At 46.8% G+C, this 25,251-nt stretch overlaps 1 protein-coding gene across 4 annotated transcripts in view; it reads right to left on the bottom strand.

Moving 5' to 3' along the window:
* Positions 1–448: 448 nt before the first annotated feature.
* Positions 449–25,251, bottom strand: part of EVA1C (eva-1 homolog C) — a 95,147-nt gene continuing 70,344 nt past the window's right edge. The window contains exons 5-7 of one of the 4 annotated variants that reach the window (XM_065913728.1): positions 13,405–13,485; positions 12,281–12,370; positions 449–1,541 (exon numbers count right to left, since the gene is read on the bottom strand). In XM_065913728.1, coding sequence (XP_065769800.1) covers positions 1,165–1,541; positions 12,281–12,370; positions 13,405–13,485 — 548 coding nt within the window. In that variant the 3' untranslated portion in view covers positions 449–1,164. Of the gene's footprint in view, positions 1,542–10,246; positions 12,144–12,280; positions 12,371–13,404; positions 13,486–25,251 lie in introns of those variants that run through there. The other 3 variants (XM_065913730.1, XM_065913727.1, XM_065913729.1) reach the window with 3 other exon arrangements.

The raw sequence follows: 25,251 nt of genomic DNA, 5'->3' as shown, positions 1-25,251 counted from the left end.
CCAGGCAAGAATACTGGAGTGGGTTGCCATTCCCTTCTTCAGGGAATCTTCCCAACCCAGGGATCAAACCTGGATCTCCTGCATTGCAGGCAGATTCCTGGGGGAGGAGCTAAGATGGCGGAGGAATAGGACGGGGAGACCACTTTCTCCCCTACAAATTCATCGAAAGAATGGTTGAACGCTGAGCAAACTCCACAAAACAACTTCTGATCACTAGCAGAGGACATCAGGCGCCCAGAAATGCAGGCAGATTTCTTACCATTTGAACCATGAATGAAGCCCCATTGAAAACCATTGTTGTTTTAGTCACTAAACTGTGTGCAACTCTTTTGTGACCACCCCCCCACCATGGATTGTCTCCTGCACTGACAGACAGATTCTTTACCACTGAGCCATGTAAACCATAATTTATTTATAAAATCAAGACCAAATCCAGTCTACTGCCTGTTTTTGTACAGTCCATGAGCTAAGAATGGCTTTTACATTTTAAAGTAATTGATTAAGATTATATGACATGTGAAACTTCATTAATTTCAAATTTCAGTTTCCACAAATAGTTTTATTGAAACACAGCTGTGTTCATCCATTATGTATTAGATGTGGTTGCTTTTGAGCTCCAGTGGCAGAGGTGAGTAGTGGTGGTGGACACCATCTGACCAGAAATGCCTAAAATTTTTTTTGCCAACCCTTTCTCCAAATGTAATACCACCAGTGAGCCTGAGGTCACTCAACTCATGCTTGCCATCTTGAATATTAGTATAATTTCTTAATGAATAGACAGAGATCTTCTAAAAATCCATCTGTAAAATGAGAATGATAGCATCATCTCATGAAGTTGTCATGAGTATTAAATAACTTAATGCATGAAAAGCAACTAGAACAGTGCCTGGCATTAAAAGTGCTCGATAAATGTGAACTCTAGTTCTGTTAGCATATACACATGAATTTAAATAAATAACAGGAGACAGAGACTTCTCCCCTCCAATTTATTTTGAGATGTGCTGTAAACAGTTTGAAATGTCCCTTTAAGAACTTTCTGGCTTCCCCAGGATTGGATGGCATGACAGATTCTCCTTCACAGAAGGTACAAGTGGAACAGAGCTGGAGGGGTTTTGGAACCTTCCCTCATCAGAAAGTGTGCTCACGTCAAGATGTATCTGGCTCTCAGTAGAACTGGCTCATGTTTCTTGGGAGTGAAGTGTCCAAGCCACTGTTCATCCATATTTCCTGGATGATCTGTTCCCTGCGCTCAATCCTTTCTGCCAGCTCTGCAGCCTCTATGGAGCTGTAGACAGGATATGTAGTCCTACAGAACCCCGACAGTTCCCCTGGAAAGTCGGAGTCAGAGGAGTCCTCCTCCCCCTCCTCGTCCTGGCTGTCCTCCTCGGCCTTGTCGCTTCCCGGCACCAGGTGCTCCCCGGCCAGCTGCAGCTCCTGGAGGTCCTTGGTGCAGGACACTCTGATGACCAACGCACACAGCGTGAGTGTCAGGCCGATGCAGACGCTGGACACGAACAGCAGGGCGGCTCTCTCGGGGTGGGCTGTAAAGGAGAGAACACGTCAGGGCCCGGAGGAGCTGCCGGTCCTCTCCAGGCCCAAGTCCCATAGAAACTGGCGTGTGCCCGGGCAGGCGGGTAATGCAGAGTCCCAATCCTGGACAGCATCTCTGAGACCATCCACACCTGAGAGCACAGACGCCTACTAATTAAAACAAACAAAAGGAAGAGTTGGAGCATGTATGTATGCATGGAGTCAATATATGTATGTTTATGAGAGGACACATAGCAATGGACCTTCCTGAGTTCAAGTGCAGGCCTGCCACTCACTAGTTGTGTGACTTTTGGCAAATTACATCACCTCTCTCTGCCTCAGTTTTTTCACCTGTAAAATGGAGCCAAAAGCCCCTTTCTATCATAAAGTTGAGTTACTTTCTACGATGCTCTCAGAACACTCAATGACACATAACAAATATTTAAGAAGCTGTTAGCTATTATTAATAGCAGTAAACTTCAAAAAATGAAATACATATAAAGTATGAGTGTAAGTCCTAAGATGCTAAATGTTACACAGCTTAATTTCTTTAAGATTAAAAAATAAATATAAATAAAGGTTCTGGTAATGAAAGTTCAACATCCAAATGATTGTATAATAGGAACAGAAGTAATGCGAATTTGTACTATGTACCCTGGTCTAAATCCTAACATATGTTTAATCCTTACATTAACCCTATGTGGAAAGGACTATTCCTCTTCAGCTCTGTATCCATTGAGGTGCTAGCATTTCCATTTGGGGAAGTAACAAGCCAGTTAACTCTCTTATAATATAGATCAGGAGTTGACAGGTTTTTTTTTTTTTTTTTCCTGTAAAGGGTCAGATAGGACCTATTTTAGGCTTCGTGGGCCACAGGATCTGTGTTGCAATGTCTCAGCTATGCTGTCGTAACATGAAAGATGATACAGATATGGCTGTGTTCTAATAAAACTTTATTTACAAAGCCGGCCCGTGGGCTGTACTTTGTGAATCCCCAACATAGAGACTCAGACTGAGGTCAGCGGGTGGCATGGGGAGCCACCATCTGGGCTTGGGTGGAGCCAGGATGGGAAGCCAGCTCCTGAGCTGTGAGCAGCTGCCGAGACGTACACCTAGAACCACTGGCACGTGCTCCTACGTCTCGACAGAACCATCCTCCTCCAGGCCCACGCGCCCCTGTTCACTACACTCGAATAATGACTGTTGTCTCTGCTGCCTCAGTCCTTCCCAGAGATGCAGACTGGAGGTTCAGATCTCCATAGCTGTTACGTTTCATGTCCAGTCAAGAAATCCAGCCCCTGTGATCTGACGGGAGAGCTCTAAGTGGGACACGTTATCTTCTTGAAACGTGAAACTTCCCCGGTCAGATTCCTTCACTGGCAGTTCAAGTCACTGGTGAGGTCACCAGCCTCAAGTGTTCTTTGTTGCTGGCAGCCCTCTGAGCACAATGTCATCACTCTCCCTAAGTCACACAGGTCTGAATGCAAAGCTGATTTTGGCAGGGAGAGGGGGAGTGAGCTGTGTCTGCAAAGCAGACAATACATTATAACATTATAAAAATAAGAACAACATATCTTTCCCTGAGGTAAGGTTATTTTGATCCTGGAAGTGTTGCTAGTCACTCTGTCCTGACTCTTTGTGACCCTATGGACTGCAGCCCACCAGTCTCCTCTGCCCACGGAATTCTCCAGGCAAGAATACTGGAGTGGGATGCCATTCCCTTCTCTGGGGGATCTTCCCAACCCAGGGATGGACCCACATCTTTCGCACTGCAGGCAGGCTCTTCCGTCTTAGCCACTAGGGAAGCCCCAAGGTAGTTTGAAGATTTGCTCAACTGGAGGCACATCTTTTGTGTTCTATTTCTGCGAGTGGTAGTAGAACGGGGATTGGGAGATGCTGGCATTTGGGACACAGTTATGATGCCATTAAGCCAGAATATTACAGAAAATGATGCTGAGACACCATGCCCTGATCTGAGGAGGCAAATCCTTTCTCCTTCTCCCCTCGCATGTCAAAGCCTCTGCTGGGAGTGGACTCATTGCTTCTAACTCCACTCCCCCCTTCCTTTCCTTCAAATCCTCCTCCTTTCTTCTCCCTGCTTCCTCCTGCCCCTCCCACCCCCACTGCCCCACCAAATATCCGGATCATTGTCTTCTCCAATCCCTCCTGTCCTCATGGTTCTGATACGGGCTTTCGGTGCAGCCATAATTCAGCTTCCCCTTCTCCTGGGAAAGCGTCAACCTTGAGTCCACCGACAGCCAGGCCTACAACATCACCTTCTGCCATGCCTGCAAGGACTGATGCCGATAGCGAAATGGACTCCCACCCATTTCTGACCTTTCCCAGCCAGCCCTGTTCAGGACAGGCCAGTTCCAGGCAGAAATAGCCCGTGCCAGTCAAGCTTCTGGGAAACAATGATCACCCACAGCCCCCTTCTCTCCTTGCCCACAAGACCATCATTCCCAGCAATGGTCTCAGGGGTGAACAAGGGGCTCAGGCCAGGACAGAAGAGGTCTGCCTCTGTTCCAGGTAGCCGGGCTAGTTACTGTTCCCGTTCCTTCCTTTCTCTCTCCTTCCCAACCCGATTTCTTTTTAAAGAATTAAACTAACCATGTTGTTGTTTAGTAGCTCAGTTGTGTCTGAGTAGTTGCAATCCCATGGACTGTCGCCTGCCAGGCTCCTGTACCCATGGGATTCTCCAGGCAAGAATACTGGAGTGGGTTGCCAGTTCCTTCTCCAGGGGATCTTCCTGACCCAGGGATCAAACCCACATCTCCTGCTTGGCAGGTAGGTTCTTTACCACGGAACCACCAGGGAATCCTGAGGATACGACACATTCTCTTTATGGGTCAATACATGGCCTTCCTTTGTATTTATTCATTTAATTAAGCAATTTAAATCCTGTCATCAGCACCTGTGCTGTGAATCAGCCCCCTGAGTGGGAGTTAGACCTCAACAATACCTGTGTATAACCTGTGGCTTCCCTTCCCCCCAGCTTCCCCCACATCAAGGTAACTACCACCTGCATTCCACGGTCGTTCCTCCCCTGCTTGCCTTTTAAATATAGCTTTCTGCATCTCCATGTATTCCTAAAAGTTTTATGAAAAGGGTGTAACATGACAGCTTAGTGTCTGGGCTTTGGCGTCTGCTTTTAACCGAACAGGATACGGCTGCACACTGCTCCGTGTCCTGACCGCACTGTGGCTCGTTCACGCTGTTGCCAGGCGGTGGGCATCTGGGGGCTGCCAGGCTTCCTTCTGCAGGCCTTGTAGCCGTGACCATTCCTGCAAATGTCCCTGGGTTGACACGTGCAAGTGTTTCTCTCCGAAGCTGACCTAGGAGGGCAACTGAATGAGCTGTAAGACATGTGACTTTGGGGAAATGTGGCCAGGGTGGCTTCTGGAGTCCTGCCATGCCTGAGAAATCGCGTGACTCCTCGTCTTCTCCAGCACTAGGTATGGACAGGATTCTAGCTTTGTCCCAATCGTATGGGTACAAAACTGTATCTCACTGTGGCTTGACTCGTATTTATTTCCCCGAGCCCCAATTATATATACATCTCTTCAGATGCTTACCTAGTCTTTCTTGTCAAAATACTGGCTCATGACACTTGCCCACTTTTAAAACTGGGTCTGTGCTAGGTGTATCTATATATACATACAAGCTCCATATATTGTTGATATTAGGCATTAGACAGCATATACATGGTGAATGACATGTATTTTCCTAACATTAAGGTGTCTTTAGATCTAGTGAATTTATCTGAAAAACAGGAAGGATAACACTTCTCCACCTTTCCCACCCCCAGCTGGCCTCCTCTCTCCTTTCCTGCCCTCCTCATCCATTTTCCCTATTGGAATTGTAATCTTTTTAAAAATGCACATCAGATAGCATCCTTGTCCTATTAAAAAACCTATAACCCTCTCTCTCTGCCTATAAGATAAAAAGCAAACCCTGACCATCACCTATGAAGCTTGCTAGAACCTGGCCGGTGCAACCAGCCTCCACAAGCTCAACTCCAAAGCCTCGAGCCCCTGCTTGCTGCTTTCTGGCCACTGGCCTCTCTCCAGCCCTCAGGGGGGCCAGTTGCCTGGGCACCTTGGAGCTTTTGCACACGCCGTTCCTTCTGCCTGGAATGTTCTCTCTCCCCTCCTCATCCAGGCCTCTGTGCCCCATGCCCAGCGTGGACTCAGTCCCTGTCACTAGGTCTCACAGCCTCTCAAATGTCACTAAGTTTCTGAGTGTTTTTTGTCCTTTCTCACCCCAAAGAATGCAAGCTCCCTGAGCGCTGGGGCTGAACTGCCTTGTTCTCCGCCCAATCCCCAGTGCCCACTCCTAACTGAGGGTGACACAGCTCTCTGCTGAGTGCTGGAAGGGAGGGGCCGTGGATCTACAGCACTAGGCTTGGTGGCCCGGGGTCGGGGGCTCCATGATGTTAGCTGCCTTTCTTCCTCTCTCCCTCTGCTCTGAGTGTGGGGATCTGGATTCTGGTGCCACCAGAGCTTCTCACTCATCAGACCCTAGGCACCTCTGGCTCCCGTGAACGTCCTGCCAAGTGATCACTCTTCAGGCCATTATACCGAGTCTGCTGAGGTCCAACGATCAAAGATGGAAAACGTGGCAACTCTTGGGCCAGCCAATTGGAACCGAGGTTTTCTAGTCAACTGAACCAGCTGGTCTGCAGTCACAGAATAACAGATGTTAGCTGATGGAGCCGTGGCTGGGAACTGGCCCAGGTCCTCCTGTTCTCACTTGCCCAAAGCCACCACCCAGTGGGGACCTAACCTCGGGTCAGAGCTCTCTCCAGAGGCTCAGGCTTTACACTAAGAGGATGCTGTCTGTTTTCTAAAATCAACTGGACCACTGTAGGCTTTTGTGACTCCTTTTCCTATCACGCGTGTGCATGCTAAGTTGCTTTAGTCGTGTCTCTTTGTGACCAGATGGGCCGTAGGCTCCTCTGTCCACGGAATGCTCCAGGTGAGAATACCCTGGAGTGGGTTGCCATACCCTCCACCAGGGGACCTTCCCGACCCAGGGTCCTGGGAGATCTAGGAACCCACATCTCTTACAGCTCCTGCATTGACAGCTGGGTTCTTTACCACTAGTGCTACCAGGGAAGCCCTTTGAGAGGGTAACAGGCAGGAAGGCCAGGGGTCTCCAAACAGAGGAAATAGGCTGCAAGTGTCAGACACTTTTATCTCTCTTAAGCGGCGGGAGGAAACAAGCTAGTGATATATATGTGTGTGTATATATATATATATATTTTTTTTTTTTTCCCCTTCTCTATACAAATTTAAAAAGGGGGTTTCTCTTAAAATACTGTGTTGCCATAATGAGACCTGGTTCCACCCTGAAGTTAACTATTCTCCAACTCTGAGTTAACCAATGCATTTTTCTTATGGAAATGTTTGTCCTCAGCTACGTTAATATACTATGCATTCACCCCAGACTCTAAGGGCTCAGAACTGACTTGACAAACCATTATGTTATACTCAGACATTGTTCCCCTAATCCATGTAAACGAAACTATTTGTCTGGTAATCTGCCCTTCTACAAGATTCAAGTCAATCGTTTTATGGCCCAGGATGACTCATCTGGTGCCAAGATTATCGCAAAATACATCTTATGGATGAGGGGCCTGGTGCCATTCTGAGTTTTAAGACATTCCTTTCTTTCATTAACAGACTGCTAGTGACTATATAACATCCAGCTAAAAACTAGATGGGGGGCACGCTTTCTGCCCCCTTCTGATGTCCAGGTCAGAAGCTTTCTCCATCTCCTTTATACTTTAATAAAACTTTATTACACAAAAGCTCTGAGCGATCGAGCCTCATCTCTGGCCCCGGACTGAATTCTTCTCCTCCGGAGGCCAAGAATCTCGGCGTCTTTTCGTGGGTCAGCAACGACCATTCACCTTTCCTACTATATATTCTGTTAAAATAAAGGCATTAGCCTCCTTGTTAAACAGAATCTTCACACTGCGCTCTTGTCAGTCTTACCCTCGCAGCTCCAGTGAGTGACTTGCATTTCATCAGTGGTAGCAAACCCTGGGGAGTCTCACCATGGTGGCCCGTGGCCTTTAAGGTCCCTTGGCCCTTAGAACTCTGGTCCACAGCCAACACAGCTCCAGCTCAAAGTTACTGTGTCTAAAAAAGACACCAAGAGACTGGGCGAGAGTTCCATCCTGGGGGCCCTGCTACCGTTGGGTGAAGGCACGAGGCATGCTGGGCCTGGTCTGACAGCACTTAGGGATGTGATAGTAACTTTCTGTCATGGAACCAAAGATTAGAGGCCGTGGGAACACTTCAGAACCCACACCTCCATGACAAGCCGGTGCTGATTTCCCATCCTTCTCCCTGACAGGGGATCATGTAACTCCAACTTCGGAATGTGTTATGATACTTCTGTTTCATTGTGGGTCTGTCTGATATCCTGGAGCTCCTTTCACATGAAACAATGACACCCTCCCAATGCAGGAGAAATGCTGCGTTCTCACCCATGGCCCTGCTTACCCCCATGCACCCCGAAAGTCCACAGTAAGCTCTGCCAGAGGCCAACGACACACAGAGGCCCAAGTCCAAAGAAGGGTCAGAAATACTAGGCCACGAAGGGCAGGATATATTAATAAAATGCTCACTAGATGGAATGGAAGACATCAAGTTCTGAGCAAGACTAAATAAATATCCTTTGACACAATCTTCAGCTGAGCCAGCTAACAAAGTCACTTCCCCAAATCTCCAACACACACACACACACACACACACACACACACACACACACACACATTCATACACACACACACTCACACACACAGAGACACACACACATCCATCCCTTTCCATTTCCCTAACTTCGAAAATTTTCTATGAGCTTCTTTAGACCCATGATCTAAATTCTAGAATGAATTCAATAAATATGTCTATATCATTGAGAAGAGGGTAAATTCAAACGTGGGCTTCCCCAGTGCACTGTGGTAAAGAATTTGCCTGCCAATCCAGGAGACACAGGAGACATTGGTTCGATCCTTGGGTCAGGAAGAGCCCCTGGAGAAGGGAATGGCAACCCACTCCAGTATTCTTGCCTGGAAAATTCCATGGACAGAGGAATCTAGTATAGTCCATGGGTCACAAAGAGTCGGACATGACTGAGAGCCTGAGCACACACAATTTCAAACATTCCTATGAATATGTCTCACAAACCACTTAAATGATTCAAAGAGAAATCGCCCATCAGGAACCCTTGGGTATTTCTGTGTCTGTTCCACCAGCCTCTGTGTCTCCACATCCCAGGATGAGCTCCTTGATTCTGGGTTCTAGCCTGTTGGTCCCCCACGAGTACTTGGCGGCACTAATGTGACAAAGCTACCTGTAGCCTGACCTGAGGACATGTCCTTCTGATTTGCTCAGTCCATTGTCTATTTGGTGATTTTGCCAGAATCTTCCCAGCTCACTCTTGGTAGCTTCTGTTGGGACCTCTCCCCTAGGAGGGCCTCCTCCTCTCAGTGGGTGCCCAGGGAGCCTGGTCCAGCCTTCAGATCACATCCCCACATCAAGGATGAAGATGCCACTGAGAGTTGGCTGGGGGACCACTTTCTAGTGATGATGAAGGTGATACTCTCATCATGCGATGCTCGTGTTGAAATGGCTCAGCCTAAGGTCCTGCCCTTCACTGCAATGTGCTGGCCTAACCAGTGAGGAGGATGCTGTGAGCTGGGGACCATTCAGAAGAGTAACAAACCCAGAGAGTAACACACCCAGGAAATTCACAGGGAAGGGCAGAGGCCCCGTCCCCCTGAGACTTTGTGAGCCTCTGTGATTTGACGAATGAACTTCTAGTAGCAGCTCCGTTTCATTAACACCTGACACAACACATTCAGAGTCTCTTTCTCTTTGACATGAAATTTTGGCTTGGCCTCAGAACATGCCTAAACATCCCTCGGTAAAACCCAATAACCCACTGAGTCTGTACGGTCCTTAGAAATTGGATACCTACAGTACGGTCCTTAGAAATTGGATACCTACAAACAGCAAATACAGGGTGATGATAAGGTACGGGATAGCTCATGAGACCAGAGGAGGACTCATCATCTGCTCACTAATTAACCGTTAACTGTGCATCTACTCAGTGCCAGCTCTGTCTCAGCCACTAGGATATGGCAATGACTAGGATGACAAACATCTGCAGCTGAAACCTTAATGTCTAGTGGAGAGATGGGTGCCTAATAAGTAAATCTCTCCAATGACTTCTGATGCTGATGCTGAAGCTGAAGCTCTGATACTCTGGCCATCTGATGCAAAGAGCTGACTCACTGGAAAAGACCCTGATACTTTGAAAGATCAAGGGCAGAAGGAGAAGGGGGCAGCAGAGGATGAGATGGTTCGATAACATCACTGACTCAATGGACATGAGTTTGAGCAAACTCCGGGAGATAGCGAAGGACAGGGAAGCCTGGCATGCTGCAGTCCATGGGGTCGCAAAGAGCTGGACACGACTTAGCGACTGAACAATAACAACAGCAATGACTTCTTGGAGTTATGAGTGTGCAAGAGGATAGACAGGGATGGAGAGAAGCTAATTCAGATCTCTCGAGGATATTGGGTTTCCATCCTTCAAAATTCTGAAGGGCACACATCTCTCTTGGAGAAGCTGGAGGGCAGGTTTTATATCTGTTGAGGCAGATCCTGCCCTGCTGCTGGCCATGCATGTCCTCAGGAACACGGCTCAAGTCCTCTGATCTCAGCTTCCTTGTGTGCAGGAGAGGGGATGAGTCCCTCTGTCAGGGTCACTACTATGCATTGTAACCTCTGAAACGCATGCACTGAAGCCTTAACCCCCAATGTGAACATATCTGGAGACAGAACCTATAAGGAGATAATTAAGTTTCAATGGGGTCATACGGGTGGGGCCCTGATCCAACAGGATTAGTGTCCTTATAAGAAGAGACACTAAATGGTATCTAAAATATGACACAAATGAACTTATCTACGGAACAGACTCACAGACATAGAGAATGGGCCTGTGGTTACCAGGGGTGAGGGTAAGGGTGGGGGAAGGTTGGACTGGGAGTTTGGGATTAGCAAATGCAAATGATCATATATAAGATGAGTAAACAACAAAATCCTAGTGTATAGCACAGGGAACTACATTAAATAGCCTGTGATAAACCATAATGGAAATGAACATGAAAAAGAATGAATGTGTATATTAATATATGTATAACTGAACTGAACTGATAACAAAATCACTTCGATTACAGCAGAAATTAACACAATACATTAAATCAGTTGAACTACAGTTAAAAAAAAAGAAGAGACATCTAGTGTTTTCTTTCTCTCTTTCCCTCCCTGCTGTGTGAGGACACAGGGAAAGGTTGTCTACAAGCCATGAAGACAGCCCTCACTAGGCACCAGGTCTGCTGGAACCTTGATCAAGGCCTTCAAGCCAGGAAGAAAATACATTTCTGTCGTTTAAGCCACCCGGTCCGTGGTCTCTTGCTAAGGCTGCCTAAGCTGAACAAGACAGTTGTTGAGGAGAATGGTACAGCCCAGAGTGGCCACAGCACATAAGCAGCCTAGTCGTCATGCCTCTCTGCAAAGGATTTTCATATTGCCTTTCCACCAAGGGGCTCTCTAAGGACTCTGAAAATATGAGATATCTTCAACAATAAAATCCCTTTTATCTCTTAAGTTTGACAATTATCAGGAACAGAAATGGGATGGTGGTTAGAAAGGAGAGGACTCTCAACAACCACACAACCACACACAAGGAGAATATTGGTAAGAAGGTCCCAAGATTACTCCAGCTCCTGGGTTGAGGTGTCTCCTCAAACCTTTATTATCCTCTACGGAAGGGTCACTCCAAATAGCCCCAGCTCTGGCAAGTGCTCGAATAAGTCATGCCATAATGTGTTCTGTTACCATGTATTTTACAAAAGTTCTCAGAAATTTTGGCTCCCTGAACAGAGTCAGGCAGGCATTGCCGAAACTTGCAGAGTCAACATTTCAAAATATGGTCTATCCAGAGGTAAGCAGAGAGGCTGACGAGGAAAGACAGCGTGCACCATGCCCTTGCAGACGAGCCATTTGGGCTCCGCTAATTAAGGAGGATGGAGTCTGATTGATCCTTGAGGGGAAGATTATCCAGGGAAGCCTTGGCAACCACGAGCAGTAATGCAGGTGACTCAGAAAGGGTCTCTGCCTCCACAGACCACGACCTGTTCTATTCAGTAAGTCATCTTTCGGCTCAATGTTCTTCCAGCCAAGGGTGGAATTCAATAATCCTGTGCCCTTCCCAAGTTTTCAAGCTGGAAAATGCATTCCTCAGCTTCCTACTTTGCAAAGCGGAAAATTCCCCTGGAGACCAGCTGCTGGAGAGTGTGACTTCAGTGTTTGTGGTTCTCTTGTTGATCGCCAGTGGACCAGTACCTAAATTCAGATCTCTGTGCTTCTGGATTGTAGAAGGCTGCAGTTGCTGTGTCAAATTTAAAGTCTGTCTTCTTTAATATTTTATTTGGCTGTGCTGGGTCTTAGTTGAGGCACGCGGGGCCCTTTTTTGTTGTTGTTGCAGCATGTGGGATCTAGTTTCCTGACCAAGAATCCAACAGGCCTCCTGCACTGGGAATGCAGAGTCTTAGCCACTGGACCAGCACGGAAGTTCCCCGCTTTCTTTAGCCATCCAAGTGTTACAATTAAACAGAACGTTTGTGAATAAGAATTCAGTAAATCCATCTAGGAAGTTTTCAATTACCTACCTCTAATGTAAGCAAACGCTGCCAACGCGTGGCTGACAACCGCGCCATCCTTCCTCAGAATCCCCGGTTCCCGTGGGTCAAGGTCTACACCTGTTTCATAAAAAACAACAACAACAACAAAATGCAAGGCTGATTAATCACAGCTGTTCCCGGTTTGCATTTTGTTCCTAAACCAGGACTGCCATCATAAATAAAAAGCCACAGAAATCCAATAAGTGGACTTTTGACAAAATTAGGGACAACTAAGCCAGAAAGAGCGTTTTAGCAGATAGCAGCTTATGGCCTCTGGGGACCCTGGGAATGTTAGATAGGGTTTTCAGGCCTCCACTGCAGGGGAGCCAGCATATTGATGGGAACCTGGTAGGAGCCCTGTTAGATCAGAGAGGATGAGAGAGGCAGGGCCTGGTGGAGAGCTGGAGGGGCAAAGCTAGAATATTAACAACAATCATCCCAGACTTTGAGACTAGGGAGGAGTTCTATTTACCTGATATTTTCCTGTGTGTTCCATAGCAAGCATACTTTACTTTTATACTTAGAGGGAAAAGGCTTCAGAGATGGAATTCAAGTAACTCAAGAAAAACTCTCAATCCATAAAGTACAACATCTTACACAGACTGTCTTGGGGACCTCTGTACTTTCTACTAGGAGCCCCAAGAGTCTAAATTCCATTCTAGATTTGATTTTAAAGGCAAACCCAAAATGTTCATTCCCTTATTTACCAGAGCCCAGGGAAAACCTGAGGCAGAAGGGCATATATAGATGGAGGTCTGCAGGTCCAGCCTGGGTCTGACCCTTCAGGTTCCCAAATGAGATCGTCTTTCCAACAAGCCCATCAGATAATCCAGGAACCCCAGATTTATTTCTGAGCAGATCTCCTTTCTCAAGGTTATTTTTTCCTTTAGGAAATAAAGGGGAACAGAAGGAGGATTTACCCTACTTATAATTCAAAACACCCCAGGTTGGCCACCGTGAGTAACCATCTGCCACAGCTCTGCCGTTCTCAGAGCCGGCAGTGCACACGCCTGAGGGCCCTCTGTGTCCTAACCAGTGCATCCACCTGTGGTCACGTGGGGCTGTGCACCTTTACTTAACAAGAAATCTTGGTAGTAAGCCATAAACATTACCGTAGTCGCCATCTTTCTGCTTCACAGAAGGTTTTAGATTAGCAACTGATGGGTCAATTGCTGTGAGTATATTCTTGGGAACTGAAAACCAAAAAGAGATATTTTAGATACTTTGGACACTTAACAGATCTTTAAAATGTCCTGTCGATAAGATTTAAAAAGATCAATTTTCAAATCAGTACATATATTATTCACTCTGCTTGTCCAACACACTCACACAGATACACCAATGGTACCCACGTGATCATCAAATGTCCCAGAAAGGTTACCCCTTAGATCTATCTTATAGTATTAAAAAAAAAAAAAACACCATGGAGAACAAATAAAGAAGATATGGTATGTCTATCCCATAGAATAATATTTAGTTGGCTTCTCTGGTGGCTCAGTGGTAAAGAATGTAATGTAAGAGCTGCAGGTTTGATTCCTGCCTTCGGGAGGATCCCCTGGAAAAGCAAATGGCAACCCACTCCAGTATTCTTGCCTGGGAAATCCCATGGACAGAGGAACCTGGTGGGCTATAGTCCATGGGGTTACAAATGAGCCAGGCAAGACTTAGCGATATGGTGTATCTATCTAATAGAATAATATTTAGCAACAGCAAGGAATGGAGTCCAATCGTTGGGATCCTCTTGGTTTGGTTCCAGAACCCACCTTGGATACCAAAATACACAGGCGCTCAATTCCCTCATATAATATGGCATCTGATTTGCATGTAACCCACCCAATATCCTATCGTATATTTTAAATCATCTCTAAGTTACTGATAATACTTAATACAATGTAAATAGTCATAAATACAATGTAAATGTATTATAGTAAATAGTTTGTCAATGTGGAGTAAATTCAAGTTTTGCTTTTTGGAATTTTCAGGAACTTTTTTTCAAATATGTTCAGTTCTGTGGTTGGTTGAATCCATGCATGTGGAACCCACAGATACAGAAGGCCAACTGCTACAACATGGATAAATCTCAAAAACATTACGCTCAGTGAAGGAAGCCAGACACAAGAACACATATGGCATGATTCCGTTCATATGAAATCTCCAGGCAAAGGCAAGTTTATAGGGACAGAAAGTAAGCTAGTGGTTCCCGTTGACTCAGTGGTAAGAATCTGCCTGCATTGCAGGAGACAAGGGAGACGTGGGTTCTATCCCTGGGGCGGGAAGATCTCCTGGAGGAGGAAATGGCAACCCACTCCAGTATTCTTGCCTGGGAAATCTCATGGACAGAGGAGCCTGGAGAGCTACAGGCCAGGGAGCTGCAAAAGAGTAGGACAGGACTGAGCGACTGAGCACCTCAAGACCGAGGTGGGGATGGGCAGTGACCACGTGTGCCCATGAGGGAACTTTGAGGGGCATCATGAGGGGGATCACGGAGGTGTTTTAAAATTGGAGTATGGTGAAAGCTGCACTTGTGTGCATGCGCAGTCGTGTCCGACTCTTTGTGACCCCAGGCTCCTCCATCCATGGGGTTTCCCAAGCAAGAATGCTGGAGTGGGCCATCATTTCCTTCTTCATGGGATCTTTCTGAGACCGGGATCAAACACACGTCTCCTACCTTGGCAGGCGAATTCTTTACCACTGAGCCACCTGGGAAGCCAGGTGAAGGCTGACAGCTCTGTACATTTATCAGAAATCACTGAATTGTTTCTACATGAACTGGGTGAATTTTAAGGTATGTAAATCACACCTTAAGAACGTTAATGCTGAACATCAACTTCCCTGAGATACAGTGAAACAAAAGGAATGGAACCAACTCAAAACCCAGCACTGACCTCTCCCGGCGGCAATTCTGCTTTCTGCCCACAGCTCTTAACTCTTCACTTTTTTAATAAGCCTACAGAGAATCTGAAGGCTCCGTGCTAGAATGCAGCTCTCCATATTGTAAGAGAGGATGACAGAACGATAGAGAGGGCAATGTAACAGATTCCCATAGAAGATGGTTCAAGAGTCTGCTAAATTGACCCTAAGAATAAACTATCCGGATCTTAAGACCCTCCAGGCAAGGCAGAGGCGATGGTAGCAGGAGTCAAAATCGGAGTTCTGAAGACCCCCGCACTGCAGCCCAGCGGGGAGAAGGGAGAGGAAGCCAAGTGTTTTTGCTGCAGAAAACTGTTTATTTTTATTTGTTCTTCGGCCCAGCTGGGATCTGGGAGAAGTGGCAACAGGAAATAGAAGTGAAGCCAATACAAACTGGGCAAGTTCAACTGTGCTGATTTTTTTTTTTTTTTTTTGCCAAAGCAGTGGTAAGACACTCCTAGCAGCAAGAAAACTTCATTTACATTCTCAAAGTGCTTAAGAGAAGTCTTTTGGGGGATGTCCCAGGACGTTCCTACATTGTGAATATTCCACAAGCAGGAGGCCCCGGTGCCTTTGTGACCATCAGCAGCGGGGGTCACTTTTCAGGGCGGCATGGTGACATTGCTGGAGGTGGTGGACGCTGTCCAGCCCTTCCCTAGAAATGCCCCTTGGCCAGCAAGCTGCTGATCCCGGGACCCCTGGTGGTGCCCCGGATTGCTGAGCTGTGTTGCCCTGGATGCTTTCTGATGGAACAGGCTCTGCATCACTTCTACACCCTGATCCATCGGCAGGAGTGAGCTTTCTCTGCATGAGTGGTGCTTCTTTTCTGTGTCTCATCTCTTGGTTTGTTCTCAAGATACAGTGGGAGGAGAGCTGGGATCCCTGAAAATGCCAGAGGCTTTTCAACGCAGGAAAGACGGACTGCTCGGAAATGAAGGGCATTGTGGGATGAGTTTTGCAGAATAAAACATGAAATCGCCTGTGTATGCTATAGGCTGGGCTTCCCTTGTGGCTCAGCTGGTAAAGAATCTGCCTGCAATTGGGAGACCTGGTTCGATCCCTGGGTTGGGAAGATCCTCTGGAGAAGGGAACGGCTACCCACTCCAGTATTCTGGCCTGGAGAATTCCTTGGACTGTATAGTCTATGGGGTCATAAAGAGTCGGACACGACTGAGCGACTTTCACTTTTTCCACATGCTATAGGTACAGGGAACTTGCCCATTTACTGCTGGAAAATGGCTCTCACGGTGGGAGAATCTTTCAGACCTTTAAAATAACAACAGTTATGAACACACCTGTCAGATTCGTATATCTCCTGTTCAACTGATTTAGAATAAGGACAGACACTGGGTATGAATTATTACCACCCCACAAACCCAGCCCCCTCCATATGAGGTGAAAAGTGTTGGTCGCTCAGTCCTGTCCAACTCTTTGCGACCCCATGGACTACAGCCCACCAGGCTCCTCTGCCCATGGGATTCTCCAGGCAAGAACACTGGAGTGAGTTGCCATGCCCTCCTCCAGGGGATCTTCCAGACCCAGGGATCAAACCTGGGTTTCCTGCATTGCAGGTGAATTCTTTACTGTCTGAACCACTGGGGGAGCCAGCAAACCACTTTTCACAGAGCTCCCACTAAGTGTGGGATCATGTGAAGTCCTCTTAGTGACTGAGTCCTCTTAGTGAGGATGTGTAACATTCCCATTCCTGCAGATGGGAAAACTGGGGCTCAGAGCGCACCATCACCTAGTAAAGAGTGAAGCTTCAATTCATAGTCTCACTCACATATGCCCTTGCTCTTTTCTGTGACCCTGGGACATTAAGCCTCTGGCAACTGGATAAAGTAGAGGATGAGATGGTTGGACGGCATCACCAACTCAATGAGTGTGAGCAAGCTCTGGGAGATGGTGAAGGACAGGGAAGCCTGGCATGCTGCAGCCCATGGGGTCCCAAAGAGTCGGACACGACTGAGCGACTGCACACAACAACCGAGACGTAAAGTGATTCCCACTCAGACCGTCCCTCTCAAGTCTGTTACGTAAGACCAGAGATGGCCATTCCAATGGGCTCCAACGGTTCGTTAAATTTAGGCAGGCCCCTTCCTGAGTTTATTTTCTCCCCGAATAAGTCTGTGTCAAGCCTGGACCAGAGCGGCTTTAATAAAGCAGCCTCCACGGGTTGAAATTAGAGCCCCAAGTAATTTCTCACATCAGAGACAAGAGACCTCTGCTTTACTGTCATTGCTTTTCACTAGGTACCCACATTGCACGTCCATCTCCGAATCCTGGCACCCCCACATTCTGCCTGTCCCAAACTTGCACCACCCCTCCCTCCTGTCCCCCGGTGCCAGTGCCTGCTGAAGGGGGCACCCCGCATTCCGGCACCACCGTGCATCTTGTCCCCACATCCTCTGGGCACCCAGCCCCTGGGAGGAGCCGCAGATGCCTGACTGAGGTCTGCATGTTCCCTGTCCCTCTCAGGAACTGTCAGGGCAGGGATGTGGAATGTTCCTCTGTCTTGGTGACCCTCAAGGATCACTGGCTTTGGGCCCAGGGAGAAGCCCTCTCCGAGAAGGAGAGGGGGAAAAGCTGACCAAGTTCTCTGGGTCTGCCTCCTCCTATGAGGAAGAAAGTCTAAAACCTAATCCCATCCAAGAAGTGTGGCTAATAACAAAAGCTGGATAAAAATTGAGAGCCAGGACCTCATCTAGCCATGCATTAAAGAAGAGTACTCAAGCGAAACATCTCCCAGCACAATCAATGACCAAGGGTCTGACATCAGCCAGACCCGCTGCCTACAGTTCAAAGAGCAAAAGGCCTGCAGCCTGGATCATTCCCCTGAGGGTACATGGAGAGCTGAAACTCTAGCCCAGCCAAAGAGCAGTGAGGGAGGGAGAGGCAGGATTAACTGAAGCCAAAAAATAGGAGGCGTGTTCTTATTAAAATGTAAATTAATAACATTCCCAAAGAAAACCCTCCAAAGGCTCCCCTCTGCCCTTAGTGTTAAGCTGCTAAGCCACGTCCAACTCTCTGTGACCCCTGGACTGTAGCCCACCAGGCTCCTCTGTCCATGGGATTTCCCAGGCAAGAACGCTGGAGAGCATTATCACTGCCTTCTCCAAGGGATTTTCCTAACCCAGGGATTGAACCCAGGTCTCCTGCATTGCAGGCAGATTCTCTTACCATCTGAGCCACCAGGTGCCCTCAGCTACAACCCAGTCCTTAGTCTCCCATCTCCGAGGCCCCGAGGCCCTGTGCTCACCTCCCAATATCTGCCTGCCCTTCACCTTGCTGACTCTCACCCACCTGGTCTCACTTGACCCACTCCCCTGGGAAGCCCTCCTGGTCCGCTACATCACCGGGGTCTGGAATCACCACATTCCACCCCATGAGGGCAGGGGCCACAGTGCTCACTCCCCCCAACCCAAGGGGTGGGGTAACCTCCTGGGTGGGCACCTCAAGACTGCTGGGCAGGACAGCAAAGCCCGAGAGGAGACCGCAGTGAGAAGCCGGGTACTGGAACAGACCTCAGTGGGGTGGACCTTCCCTGGGTCTCGGGCTCCCTGGAAAGCTCGGTCGGTAAAGGATCCACCTGCAATGCAGGAGACCCCTAGTTCGATTCCTGGGTCAGGAAGATCCGCTGGAGAAGGGATAGGCTACCCACTCCAGTATTCTTGGGCTTCCCTGGTGGCTCAGCTGGTAAAGAATTCACCTGTAATGCAGGAGACCTGGGTTCGATCCCTGGGTGGGGAAGATCCCCCCAAGAAGGGAAAGGCTACCCACTCCAGGATTTTGGCCTGGAGAATTCCATGGACTGTATAGTTCATGGGGTTGCAAAGAGTCAGACGCGACTAAGTGACTTTCCCTCACTTCCCTGAGCCTCTTACGTAAGAGCATCTTGATTAGGGTGGGAGGTTGGCTGGGCTGCTCTCCGGAAGCCAAGTTTATAATCATATCATGTCACATGGTCCCTGGCCAAGGCAGATCACAGGAGGGGGCTACCTGACTCCAGCCCAGCCAAAGAAACAGCTCTCTGGTAGGAATCTGAGAGGAAGTTGCCAGATTGGGAGTCTTCACATTGTTAGAACATAAAAGTGTAACGTAAGAATCACCTGGGTTGTGGGGATGACTGTAGGCCATCTAGCCCAGGCTCAGAGAAAAGCCATAGAGGGGAGCAAGAGGATAGAGACAGACAGAGAGACTCCATGCTCAAGAAGTTGCTGGTTTAGTCCCACCCTGAGCCTTCCCTTCCTGGTCTGGCTTCTGAAGACGGCCTTCTAGCCATAGGCGACCTCCCCAACCCAACTCACTTTTGGCTTAAACCAGCTCAAATTGGTTTCTTCGCTCATATCCAAAGGAGTAAGACAGATCCGCTTAGAAATTAATTCCTGACATCCTTCATTTCTGTATGAACTTCCACATCAGTGGGAATATTTTTTTTTAAAACACAAAATGCCCCCATTCCACGCCCCATTTGGTGATCTAAAAAAAAAAAAATACAGACATTGCAAATCACTTTCTAATGATCCAATTTCACAGTGATGACCCATCTGTCAGGGGGAGAAATGATTTAAAAATGTCAACCACTTAGAAGGTGATTAGAAGTGATAAGATGTTGCCTGATGAAGAAATAGAAGATCTTAACAGATCCATCACAAGCAAGGAAATCTAAACTGTAATCAGAAATCTTCCAGCAAACAAAAGTCCAGGACCAGATGGCTTCACAGCTGAATTCTACCAAAAATTTAGAGAAGAGCTAACACCTATCTTACTCAAACTCTTCCAGAAAATTGCAGATGAAGGTAAACTTCCAAACACATTCTATGAGGCCACCATCACCCTAATTCCAAAACCAGACAAAGATGCCACCAAAAAAGAAAACTACAGGCCAATATCACTGATGAACATAGATGCAAAAATCTTTAACAAAATTCTAGCAAACAGAATCCAACAGCATATTAAAAAAATCACACACCATGACCAACTGGGCTTTATCCCAGGAATGCAAGGATTCTTTAATATCCAAAATCAATGTAATACACCACATTAACAAATTGAAAGATAAAAACCATATGATTATCTCAATAGATGCAGAAAAAGCCTTTGACAAAATTCAACATTCATTTATGATTAAAACTCTCCAGAAAGCAGGAATAGAAGGAACATACCTCAACATAATGAAAGCTATATATGACAAACCCACAGCAAGCATTACCCTCAATGGTGAAAAATTGAAAGCATTTCCCCTAAAATCAGGAACAAGACAAGGGTGCCCACTCTCACCACTACTATTCAACATAGTTTGGAAGTGTTGGCCACAGCAATCAGAGCAGAAAAAGAAGTAAAAGGAATCCAGATAGGAAAAGAAGAAGTGAAACTATCGCTGTTTGCAGATGACATGATCCTCTACATAGAAAACCCTAAAAACTCTACCAGAAAATTACTAGAGCTAATCAATGAATACAGTAAAGTTGCAGGATATAAAATTAACACACAGCAATCCCTTGCATTCCTATACACTAACAATGAGAAAACAGAAAGAGAAATTAAGGAAACAATACCATTCACCATTGCAACAAAAAGAATAAAATACTTAGGAGAATATCTACCTAAAGAAACAAAAGACCTATACATAGAAAACTATAAAACACTGATGAAAGAAATCAAAGAGGACACAAACAGATGGAGAAACATACCATGTTCATGGATTGGAAGAATCAATATTGTCAAAATGGGTATACTACCCAAAGCAATCTATAGATTCAATGCAATCCCTATCAAGCTACCAACGGTATTTTTCACAGAACTAGAACAAATAATTTCACAATTTGTATGGAAATACAAAAAACCTCGAATAGCTAAAGTAATCTTGAGAAAGAAGAATGGAACTGGAGGAATCAACCTGCCTGACTTCAGATTCTACTACAAAGCCACAGTCATCAAGACAGTATGGTACTGGCACAAAGACAGAAATATAGATCAATGGAACAGAATAGAAAGCCCAGAGATAAATCCACGAACCTATGGACACCTTATCTTCGACAGAGGAGGCAAGGATATACAATGGAAAAAAGACAACTGCTTTAACAAGTGGTGCTGGGAAAACTGATCAACCACCTGTAAAAGAATGAAACTAGAACACTTTCTAACACCATACACAAATATAAACTCAAAATGGATTAAAGATCTAAATGTAAGACCAGAAACTATAAAACTCCTAGAGGAGAACATAGGCAAAACACTCTCCGACATAAATCGCAGCAGGAACCTCTATGACCCACCTCCCAGAATATTGGAAACAAAAGCAAAAATAAACAAATGGGACCTAATGAAACTTAAAAGCTTTTGCACAACAAAGGAAACTATAGGCAAGGTGAAAAGACAGCCCTCAGATTGGGAGAAAATAATAGCAAACGAAGCAACAGACAAAGGATTAATCTCAAAAATATACAAGCAACTCCTGAAGCTCAATTCCAGAAAAATAAATGACCCAATCAAAAAATGGGCCAAAGAACTAAACAGACATTTCTCCAAAGAAGACATACAGATGGCTAACAAACACATGAAAAGATGCTCAACATCACTCATTATCAGAGAAATGCAAATCAAAACCACAATGAGGTACCATTACACGCCAGTCAGGATGGCTGCTATCCAAAAGTCTACAAGCAATAAATGCTGGAGAGGGTGTGGAGAAAAGGGAACCCTCTTACACTGTTGGTGGGAATGCAAACTAATACAGCCGCTAGGGAAAACAGTGTGGAGATTTCTTAAAAGACTGGAAATAGAACTGCCATATGACCCAGCAATCCCACTCCTGGGCATACACACTGAGGAAACCAGATCTGAAAGAGACACGTGCACCCCAATGTTCATCGCAGCACTGTTTATAATAGCCAGGACATGGAAGCAACCTAGATGCCCATCAGCAGACGAATGGATAAGGAAGCTGTGGTACATATACACCATGGAATATTACTCAGCCATTAAAAAGAATTCATTTGAATCAGTTCTAATGAGATGGATGAAACTGGAGCCCATCATACAGAGTGAAGTAAGACAGAAAGATAAAGAACATTATAGTATACTAACGCATATATATGGAATTCAGAAAGATGGTAATGATAACCCTATATGCAAAACAGAAAAAGAGACACAGATGTACAGAACAGACTTTTGGACTCTGTGGGAGAAGGCGAGGGTGGGATGTTTCAAGAGAACAGCATTGAAACATGTATATTATCAAGGGTGAAACAGATCACCAGCCCAGGTTGGATGCATGAGACAAGTGCTTGGACCTGGTGCACTGGGAAGACCCAGAGGGATCGGGTAGAGAGGGAGGTGGGAGGGGGGATCGGGGTGGGGAATACATGTAAATCCATGGCTAATTCATGTCATGTATGCCAAAAACCACTACAATATTGTAAAGTAATTAGCCTCCAACTAATAAAAATAAATGAGAAAAAAAAAAGTTGTGTGAGAAGGCATTTGTTTGGATGGGGGAGCAGGGAGGAGGGGTTGGGGATGCTGAGTTGCTCAGAGTGAGAGTCACCTCCTCCCCTTTAGAACAACTCCTGGGGACCCAGAGGGTAGACAAGGAGGGAACTGTCCAAGGTCCAACATCCAGAACCAAGACACAAAGCCGCCTCTCTGACCTCAGGCTCCTTCCTCCAGTGAACTCACTCAGATGCCTCCCCCGCCATCCTCTGACCTCATCCGAACCAGTGAGCCTGGAGGAGCCCATGTCCCCCAGCCAGCCCTCATGCATCTAGCTGGATGCACCCACCAACCAGGCAGACCAGCGTCCCCGAGAACTTCGACCACTAACCTCACAGGCCCTCGGCACACCAAGCTAGCACCACCACCGTCCTTTCTGAAGTCAGCCTGCCCTCCGGCTCCCACGGCCCTCACTTCAGACTTGCACCTCCTCCATCCCCTCTCCCCTTCCCCCCGCCTCATCCTCACAGCCGACCACCTCGGCTCACACTTCTGAGAAGACGAGAGCCGTGCGTTTGGAACTCCAAGCCATCCCTCCATCCATCCCCAGAGCCTCTGCTCCCACCCCATGGTGACCAAGGACACATACTTCTGGCCCTCATCACCTTCTCTGGACCCCAACCTTTCCAAATAGGCCAGGTGCCCCCAGCATCTCAAATTATCTTCCTACTTTCCCAAACCTCTCCAATCCGCCCAATTTTTACCATGTCTTCTAGCCCGTTTCCAGTCTAACTGGTCTGTGCCCAGCCCACCCTCTACCTTTCAGCTGGAGCTGTCCTTTAAGAGTCTAAACATCATCACTGAATGAGCCTACGGCTGGCACATCCTCCCAGGCCCCACAGGACCTGATCCTGGCCCCCTCTTGTACCACCTCACCCACCTGCGTCCTCACCCACTCACCCCTCCTCTCCCACTCAGCATCTGCCAGCTCACGCCTGCCCACCCCTCAGAACACAGGGGCAAATTCACCCCCAAGGAAGGTTCTCTCTGGAAGATTTCTCAACTCTCCCCCTGAATTAAAATGGCCCCTCTACCATTATCCTTCTGCACAGCATCCTGGCCTTTAAAAAAAAAAATTTTCTGGCTGTACTGGGTCTTAGTTGCGGCATGTGGGTTCTCCCTGACCAGGGATCTAACCTCGGTCCCCTCCCACTGGGAGCTGAGTCTTAGCCACTGGACCACCAGGGAAGTCTCATCCTGCCCTTTGCCTCAGCCTGGGGACTGCCCTTGCCTCGCCTGGGAAGGCATACCAGGAAATCCACCTTATTTGCAGGTTAACATCCTGCCCTCCCTTCCATGCTCAGCTAGACAGACCTGCAGTTACTAGAACTTCAGACTGTTCTGTGTGGCTTCTTGGGGTTTCCCAGGTGGTGCTAGTGGTAAAGAACTCGCCTGCTAATGCAGGAGACATAAGAGACACAGGTTCCATCCCTGAGTGGGGAAGATCCCCTGGAGGAGGGCATGGCAACCCACTCCAGTGTTCTTGCCTGGAGAATTCCCATGGACAGAGGAGCCTGGCAGGGCTGCAGCCCATGGGGTAGCACAGAGTTGAAAGCAATTTAGAATGCACATGTGACTTCTCGACTTTCTCAACCAGAATAAGTTCCAGGTTACCCAGAGCTGCTTCACACGGGAACCAGTAAAGACTGGAAGGCAAATAAAACCATGCCTCCTGGAACGTGAATGTGGGCGCTATTATTTTGGGAATATATTTCTACAGCTACTTCACTGTACCTATTCCAGCTCTGATATTGCAGAGGACATATTTAGCTCAGGATATAAAAGGCTGGGGTTGCAACAAAATATTATTGAGCTGTAAAAAGGAATGATGTACTGGCACATACTCCAACATAGATGCACCTTGAAAACATACTAGGTAAAGAAGCAAGTCACAGAGAATCACACATTGTCCACTTCCATTCATACGAAATGTCCAGAAGAGATAAATTCATAAGATGGAAAGTGGTAGTTGCTTGGGGTGGGACTGGGGGGCGAGGGGTAGATTGGGAGGTGACTGACTGCTAAAGGGTCCAGGGTTTCTTTGGGAGTTGAAGAGACTCTTCTTAAACTTTAAAAAATTTTTCATTTATTTTACTGACTGTGCATATGTGATCTTAGTTCCCTGACCAGGGATCGGACTTCTACCCCTTCAGCAGAAGCTTGGAATCTTAACCACTGGACCGCTAGGGAATTCCCAAGAATGTTCTTAAGTTAATTGCAATGGGAGTTGCACAATTCTGTGACTCTATTGAGACCACTGATTTATATGATTAAGGGGTGAACTGTATAGTTTGTGATTTATAGCTCAATAAAGCTGTTAAAAAAAAAGAAGAAGAAGAAAAGGCTAGGGGTATCTGGCAGGGGGAACGAGGTTTCCATGAGCACGAGTATTGGGTTCTTCAGTTATGACGTTCTTCGCTTTTCCTTTGCTTCTATACTTATTTGAAAAAAAAAAAAAAAACCCACACCAGTCCATGTGTCAAGATTACAAACCAGAAATCCATGGTACCCTCAGAGGGTAATTAACACTTGATTTTTAAAAGTAGCTTTATAAA

Source organism: Muntiacus reevesi, chromosome 21 (genome assembly GCF_963930625.1).
Source record: "Muntiacus reevesi chromosome 21, mMunRee1.1, whole genome shotgun sequence".
NCBI classification, from domain to species: Eukaryota; Metazoa; Chordata; class Mammalia; order Artiodactyla; family Cervidae; genus Muntiacus; species Muntiacus reevesi.
The sequence above is the reverse complement of the archived record's forward strand: the minus strand, read 5'-3'. Positions and strand labels throughout refer to the sequence as shown.